General features: G+C 41.8%; 1 protein-coding gene across 1 annotated transcript in view; it reads left to right on the top strand.

The window, feature by feature from the left end:
* Nucleotides 1-8,863, top strand: part of LOC104127576 (cytosolic phospholipase A2 epsilon) — a 34,526-nt gene continuing 25,663 nt past the window's right edge. Inside the window, exons 1-2 of the mRNA XM_035895739.1 lie at nucleotides 1-108; nucleotides 1,352-1,441. Of these exons, the coding sequence (XP_035751632.1) occupies nucleotides 13-108; nucleotides 1,352-1,441 (186 nt within the window). The 5' untranslated portion in view covers nucleotides 1-12. The remainder of the gene's footprint in view (nucleotides 109-1,351; nucleotides 1,442-8,863) is intronic.

Here is an 8,863-nt window from a genome sequence, read left to right as displayed (position 1 = left end):
AATCCTGCCAACATGTCTCAGGAAGTGCTGCCCGTGGAGGTGCCAGAAGCACTCTATTACACGAATCCAGGGAAGGCCACGATGCCATCAAATGCAAAAGCACCACAGGTAAGAAAATGGCTTTAAAAGTTTGCTTAAAGTCCACTGCATTTGACAGAAAACAAAATCCTGCGTTGTGAGCATGTTTGTATACAAGCTACTGTACAAACTTACTGTCTGATGGGACTAGGCGGCAATGTCTCTGCCTGAGGGAATTTAAGGTGAAATGTTCTTTTCATGGCTATCAGTGGCAAAAGTCCTCCTGACTCTACTGGAGCCAAAGATCTCAGCTTCGTAGGCAAAATAGGAGATGTCAGCATAGCAAGGGGACAGAAAAAGAAGAGAAAGTGGAAAAAATGAACAGGGAAGGAAACAGTTTTTAGGGGAGTGAATTATCAGCCTGAATCCAGAGTCAGACTTAAAAAATCTTTTTTTCTTCCATAATTAAATGGTCCTTCTATTATTTCTGTATCAATAGCAAAATTTTGACATGCATATTAATGTGATGACCCCATTTTTTGTTACTGGAAAAGGGATAAGGATGGGATAGAGAATAGGGATAGGGAATTAAATTTTATTTCCACATTCCCATTTTTTTCTGATTGCTCCATCTTGTTTTGCATTCTCTGGGTCTTTTCAAGATTTACATTTAATTTTAACTGTAATACATTATACAGTTTTCTGTGTGCTCTTTGACTGGAGGAAGGCACATCGCTTCAGGAAGTACTCTGGAAACAGAAAGGGAAAACTTCAGACATTTTTTTATAGGAACTGTCCTTTAATGGTGTTTTCCTATAAAGCATTTCAAAAGGGGGCACCCTACATTGTAAAAGTATTTTGGAGCTTCTCTTTCCTGAAAAAATTACATGTTAGATTTAAAATTTTGCAATTGCAACGTGTTTTGCACTCTGGGTTCAAACCCAGAGAAGAGATTCTGAGATTTTTTAGATCAAGATTTAGTACTCCTCAGAGCAGAAACAGATTGCCAAAAGATCACATTTGAAGCAAAAAGCAAATGTTTATTCACAGAATAAATGCAGAGGCACCTTTTAGATATCTCACAGCTGAAATGGCTCTTCCGTCACTGACCTGTTGAAAGGGTACCCCTGACATGGATTTTGTGCCAGTGTGTGCCGAACCACACAGTGGTTTGTTCATTATGCTGAGTGCTGTAACACAGCTGGGTGTAACCAACAGCTGTTCTAATTGGGGTTTCAGCATAAGTTATTGCAAAGAAGAATTAATTATCTACCCTGATAATGCTGCTGTTGTTGTTTTAATGTTATCATTTATCATCTCTTTCTTTCTTCAGGATGCAGACTCAGACATCAATTCTTTTAGAGATGGTGAACCGCAAGATGAAAATGAAGAAAGTGCTGTACCAGACAAAGGTGATTTCAAGGTATTATGAACAAGAGAATTTCGAACCAAAGAGGGCTGAGGGTTTGGGGTTTTTTTTGCTCAAAAGAGGGGAAGGCTGAGGTAGATAAATAATGATGGCAGCAGTTTGAGTGTTACAAGGGAAACGCCCCTGAATTTATTGTTCGGATTGTTTTATTCCACTTATGTTTATGATTTTGAGAATTGCTTGTTGTATTTCTCTGTTATGTTTTATTGACAGCATGGGAAATAGCTACTATTTTAATCCCTCACTTACTTGTAAAAGAAATCGAGTGCTGAGCTTTCTGTTCCACAATGCATTTTGTAACTGAAAGGGCTAAAACCAACAGTGATGCATGTTCTGCTGGAGTGGCTTCGGCAGTGCAATCTCTATCCTAGAATTTCTGGGGGACTCCTAGGTTATTGAACCCTGACTTTTTGCCATTTCTGTGCTCCATCAGAAAAAAACTGTAACAGGATTCTGTGAAAGGAGTGATGCTTGAATGTGCTAGAGCTATTTCTTGTGTTTGAAGATCAGTCATACGTTTATTTTTGTTAGAAATTACCGGGTTTGATAGGGGGTCTCATTCTGTTACTTTGCTATCTGTGTAGTAAGTACAGGCATTGTTTCCTACCTGTCAGGATTAGAGAAATTTAGATGTGACTTGCATAAAAATATTGTCCCAAGAAGTGTCTGCTTCTGAGCCAGACAATTCTATGGAAATTTGCATTATAATCCCCGCAGACAAGTTATACTGAGACAAAATGAAGCTGAAAAGGAGCCTTATCTGGAAGCTGAAGTAATATTGTAAACAGGCAGAGAGGTGAGCTTTCTGGTAAGCTAGTTACCAGGTAGTCCTGGTACAATTTAGGCACTGAGAAATTAAAACAAATTCTTATTCACATTTGGAGTATTTTTACTTTTTCACATGCGCTTTTCAAAGTTTAGCTTTTGTAATTTTTTTTTTTTAAATCAGGTACATTAAAAGATTATACTGTATTTTCTCAGGATATATTCTATCAGTTTGGGGTCTTTGTGGCATTTCATCTTGCAAATATTTAGCTTACAATGTCTGGTATCTCCATCCTATGGAGATACTGAAATTCTGGACCTTGTATAGGATGAAGAGTTTTGTAGATAGTAAAAACAGGCTGAAAAACAATGAATTGATCAGTCTTTGGTATAACGTCTGCTCCTTACAAGGAGTAAGAAACCTAAAATCATGATGAGAGAAAGCAAAATATTTGAGCTGCTGAGTTATAATTATCTATGATAATTATACATATGACAGGTACTTCTTGTCTCTATTTCTTAATCTCACACAGTGATGTGTTTGTTTTTCCATTATCTGCTCAGGATATAGGCTTAGATCAAAGACGTGTGAGGGTCGTGAAATTTTGAGGGAGCAGGTGTGACAGTAGCGGACCAAAAGGATCATCTTATGTGTATGGGACCATAAACTCCTTCTAGACCACAATGTTGCCCCTGTTTCCGAATGAAGGATTATTTTTCACATTTCAAAAGTCTAAAAATTCATGACAATCCTTTCGTGATGGACTGAGTTGTTGTTCTTGCATCTGGTTACAAAGTCACTGGTTTTTCTTCTATGATCAGAACATAGCACTTTATCCTAAGCACTTGCATGATCATGACCTGATGGCTGCAGCATACCGTGTGTTTATGTGAAGGACGCATACATGCCCTTATCTTCTGCTCAGTTTTTTCTCAAATTTAAATTTTTCATCACTGAAACTACCAGAAGACTTAAATATGAGGGTCTCTGCCTGCTAAGAGGGATCATCTGTTAGAAATGTACCACAGCATATCCCAGCAACTGCATGTGTATTTAAACCAACATGCTGATTTTTATCTGCATTAAGAAATCTATATTATTCAGGCCTTGGCTGGTACTTTGCCCCATGCTAAAGCAGCAGGCAGAGCCAGCTCTGGTATTTCAGACATATTAAAATATTAAGGATTGCAGCAGGTCTCATACAATAATTACTGTGAAGGAAGGGGAAGGGAAAAATTGGATGCATAGTTCTGAATTCAGCATGAGCAATATTTTAACAAGGGCAAGATGCCTCATACCTCAAGTCAAGTGATACCTCATTTCCTTGCCAGGCAAGGGCTCCTTGTTCTTGCAGGGTTTGTGCAGCTGGGAGAACAGCAGCCCTTTAACAGAAGAGGGGCAGGTTAAACTCTCACCCTTGTGCAAAGCAGGAGCATTGGCTTCTGCTGGGTTTCAGAAGCTGGAAGCAGCTCCTGAGATCATGGGAAGAAGGGGGAGATGCCACCCTGCATAGCGAGGTTAGGAGGGGGTTGCAGCTGCTGCCTCTGATACAGGTGGGACTCCATCATGTGAACCAAGAGCTGAGGCAGGCAGGAGGGCTGGGTCCCCGCTGGTGCTAGGCATGGGGTCCCTGTCTCCCACAAGGGTCAAGAGCCTGCTATCAGGAGCAGTTCCAGCCCTGGGCTCAGCAGCAACTGGAAAGGCAGGAGGCAACAACTCCTGAGCCACCCCCCAGCCCCATGGTGCTTGCAGGAGTGTGGCACCACCAGCGGCTCTGTTCAGCTGCAGAAGCTGTTCTGAGCCCCAGGTGCCTCCCATGCCACCACAAGTGGTGGTATGGGAATGTCTGAAATACAGACTGCTGGAATGGCATGCTCCAGCATTCCTCCCACTTAAAAAATAAACCTTGCAAAGTCAAAGGAGGCCACTTCCCATCATCTCATAACTTTGAAATATGATTTGTCTTATCCACATTTGACACCAAAAGTGTAAAACATCTCTGTCTGAGATAGACCTCTGGATTCGCCTGAGAACCAGTAGTCAGAAACAGACATTTTTCAGGGTCTGATGCATGTCCTGTGGTAATGTTGACCTTAGGATGAGAGTCCAATAATGCCTAACAGCTGCCAGATGTAAACACTTATTTTACAGCTATCTGGAATTAGGTGTGATGAGTCTCAACCCTCAGATGGTTAATGCTTAGTCTAGTTTCTTTCTTTCTTTTGTATTTGTTCTGGTTGGGAAGGGCAAAGCAGTATAAGAGGGCTCTGTCATGTTATGGGTGGACTACTCTCTTCCCCTGGCTGAACACACAGTTGAATGCTCTGTGTGTTCAAATGGACCTATATTTCAAAATCAGAAAAAAATCTGGTTGTTAAACATCCGGAAACACTAAAAGATGGAGGACAATGTTAACAATACTCAAAGGATGATGCAACTAGGCTGAGTGATCAGTCAAATAATAAACATCTGCAGAAGTTGGGATCACTGTGCACTGAGAGTATCCACATTGTGTTGAGCGATATCTGAAGTTCTGCTTTTTGGAAATAATGTTTCAACTACAATATCATGTGCACAGTCCTATTCCTCGAAAGTGTTCAGGGTCCAATGATATATACGCATATGAGGAGGCCATGAACTGAAGGACACAATTCTCGTGGCCTTCCATATACCCGTCATGCTCCTGTCAGCACGGATAAATTTTCTCTGCTGAAACCAGGGTTACTGTGGCCATACGCATGAGAGGGGTGTTTCCATCCAGCTGTGGGAGTTTTTAATTCACCGATATCCAACCAAGACTTCTGCTAATTCTAATGGAAAGGTGGTGTGATTAGAGGATATTGTGTTACTAATAAAAAACAAGAAACACACGGCTTGTGAAAACCAGCCAGTGGCAGCAGTGGTCCTCAGCAGCCTCCCAGCCCCGGTGCAGCCCCGCAGCCATTGATGGAGATGCCACAGCCCCAGTGCCTGGAGGAGGTGAAGGAAGGAAGCAATTAGAGCAGCTGCTTTTCCGCAGGATGCACGTTTCTCTAAGGAGACCTGATTCTCAGACAGCTCAGGATAGGCACTTCTTCAAACACCACCAGCTCTAGATATATCATCAGCAGCAAAGTATTTCAGTTCTTTTGATTTGGTCCCTGGCTACCATCTAGTTAAATTAGCACCTGGAGATGAAGAAAGGAGTACCCCGGTGACATCCTGTGAGTGATTTCATCTCGGCAGAATGCTTCTACAGGCCAGGAATGCAGGAGGACCTCAGCCAAGGCAGGGAAGCTATCTTTGCCAGGAAAGGCTGCTGTGGCAGTAGATGGCATAGGAACAGATAGAGGCATTATTATCAGGTGACCACAGGAAAAATGTGTGGGTGGAGGGGAAACTCTTTTCATGGTTTTCACAGATAACACTTTTTTTTTCAGGCTGGTCTGTAGAAATGGCCTTTTTCAACCATTGAAAATGTAAATTGATTGTCCTCAAGGCATTTTTAAGCCTCATCTGATCTTTGCAGGATGGCTTGTGGAATAGCTTGCAGTGCAGTTGCACTGAAATAGGTAATGGTAGCACCATGCTGTGGCACATAATTTTCTCTGCTTCCCCATCGCAATTTTTCACACAACATGACAAAAGCTACCTCTTTACAAGACCAGATGGAAGGCATTCCACATTTTGTGCAGAAAAGCAGCAGCTGAGCACCTGCTTGGAGGACAGCTGCTTTTTGATGGTGATACAGTTTTCATCACACACACTGAAGATGAATTTCAGGATCCCTGCATTATTTTTCTGTTAGTTTGTAATTGCTTGGGAATAAATACCAATCTAAAAAGAGCGACAGTCAAGACTGAGAATGCATTGGCTGCCCCTGGAGGTTCAAGAGTAAATTCTCTCTGGATCAGTATTGTCGGATGACTGCTCTCTATTTTGGGAAGGCAGCTACAATATTTTGCTAACTGATTAAACATCTATAGTAAAACAAGGAGCTAACACTGAAAACCAAAATAGGCATTGACCCAGCATACGTTTGACTGTACTGTTGTGGAATTGCGAGACTGGGGCAATCTACAGTAGGCACTGTGGCGTGGTGATTGTCCGTACCATTGATATTGTAAGCTGGGAAGATGCTGCTAGCAATAGCCCATGCTGGAAAAGCCTGTTAGATGAAGAAGCCTAGAGGCTGAAGAAAGGTACTGAGAGAAAAGCAAGTAAAAAAAGGTAAAGAACAGCCATCCTCTAGTCTCATGGGCTCTTGTCTCATTAAGAAATACTGTCATTTTAGAGCTCCACAGCCACTTGTGATGTGACGGGATGCATTATACAGCTAAACTAGTGGAGTAATTTACAGCACTGCTTCTCGAGATGGATTCATGCCACACATACCTACATCTGAATATAAGTGTGACTTCAAAAAGAGGGTTGGGATAGACCTATGGAGGCACAAATCTGCCAGGAATGCAGACAGCCTGCATCCCCAGAACACTCACAACAGAGAAATTTCTGTTTTCCAATTCTTACTTACCTGAGAGAAATTTGGAATCATTCCCATGACAGAGGAATCCTTTACTTCCACAAACATAGCAACTTGGTGCCAAGTATCATACCATGTTATTCTTTTTTATGGGAAGTGGTGGAAAATTGGAAGAAGAGACTATGAGGTCTGCTCTATGTTTGATGGAGCTGTTGCCTGGAAAATCCCAGTAAGACTTTGTTTCCCTGCGAGTACAGAGAAATGAACAGTGTACACCCTGCTCGTGCACTGGCATCACAGTGTGCTGTATTGCGTGCAGCTGTGTTATACGTGCGTGTACATGAAGCACACAAGTACAATTTAAGAAGGTGACAGATTGACAGTCAGTCAAAGAGTCACACAGTGACTACGTCAGTCTTGATTTTATTAAAAGCAAAGCAGCAACGTGACGGCTCTAAATGGTTGCTGTGGTATGTCCTTGTTAGCCCCAGGGCAGGAGACTGCTTGGGGTCTTCCACCAGTCAAGGCTGTGGTGGAAACCTCTCTCTATGTGGAACATCATGATGTAGCAGCAGCCTTTTTTTTCTTTGTTATTAAAGAGATCATAATAGGTTTTGAGTAAACAGAATAACAGAACTTCTATCCTTTGCTTTATGCATGCATAGCTGCTATTTTCTTTGTTTGTATAACTAGACCCTTGTACCTCATGTTATGGCTGTCACAGTTGCTATTTAAATGCATTTCTTTTGTTTAATATGTTACTGGAATTAATTAAAATAGTAAATCCTCCTGGGAGCAGTGGAACTAGCAAGGCCTGATCACCGGGTGATTTCTGCTCTCCCTGTTGTCTTCTATACCTGCACCAGCGGGTGCCGGGGCTGCCAGGATGGCTAACACATGGCTGTTGCCTCTTCCTTGGGTCACCGGTGGGTGGCAACTGCCTCTCCCCCCATGCAAGTACAGGTCCTGATTTCCGCAGCTTCTGTGAAGCCACTGATTATTTTTTTTGTGAAACTTTGGTAAGTCTTTTTGTTAAACCTGCATCAATGAGAATTGATTTCCCTGTGCCAGGTAGGGAAATCTGGCTTACATTTTAGAAAGACATTACATAGGAACCAGGAGACAGGTGATCAGATGGCAGAAACTGTGTAATAATCATTAAAAAAACCCCAACCCACCACACTTCCTTAATGTTGCCTATCTAAGAATCTCAAACTACTTTGCAAATGTTGAATCCATTGGTCCTCACTCAAGCAATGCCATTTGCGTGAGGAAGCGTAGCTGGAGCTGATCCAGGAGCTAGCAGTGCCTTGTGCAATCTGTGGAGATAAATGGCTGCAAGAATGGGTTATGCAGATACTACCCAGCAATGAGTTTCTGCCTTCTAAGGCATATAGTGAGGTGCCAAAGCTCATTCCTAATATGTGAGTGTGTTGATCCACCTTTGGTAATTACCCAGATGAGAAGAAGGGTTAATTAACTGGGTGGAGAACTGTATTAATATGGCTATACTGTTTCTGAAATGTGAACCAGTGTCCTTGCACAGGGTAGCTCTGAGGACATACCCTTCCGTCAGTTGTTGTTTGCAAATTTTGCAGCTTCTCTTAGGCTTTTTCTCCTTTGAGAACACTGGAAATAGAAAGTGGATGAATTGCTGAAGGTGAAATTCGGTAAGAAGTACTAAAAAAGGAAGACAATGAAGAATTCTTGATGCACATACAGGGGGGGTGAAAGCAGGAACCCTTCTTAACGTCTCAGCAAAAACATGTTAACATAACATTATGTGTTAGGAGAGAGAAGAGAGGATTTTAAACACACATTGAAAAAGTAATTTGTTGAGACAAAGGAGGCCTAATTGTCTTCCCATCTGAAAATAAGGTCCTTTTTGCCCTGTTCTCTTAAAAAAAAAAAATTGGCAACATTACACGTATTGTTTTAAATGAGGTTCTTCCAGCCTCTCTTTATCTGCCTTAACATCTACTTTGTCTGCTTGTTTATAGTCCTTCTAGGATGTCTCTGAAGTGCTATAGAAATAGAAGGATGCTCCTGAATGAGAGGAAATCAGTTGATAAAAATAGCAGTTGTTGAAAGGAATGATTTGGCGGGCTCTGCTGTAATCACTTATGCAGGTGGAAATGTTTCTAGGAGCTTGAGGAAATGACTGTGTGTCACAGCCACAGGAAATGCT

The sequence above is a fragment of the Egretta garzetta genome, unplaced genomic scaffold (assembly GCF_000687185.1).
Source record: "Egretta garzetta isolate BGI_Z169 unplaced genomic scaffold, ASM68718v1 scaffold526, whole genome shotgun sequence".
Lineage (NCBI taxonomy): Eukaryota > Metazoa > Chordata > Aves > Pelecaniformes > Ardeidae > Egretta > Egretta garzetta.
Note: the sequence above shows the minus strand (reverse complement) of the source record. Positions and strands in the feature narration are given on the sequence as shown.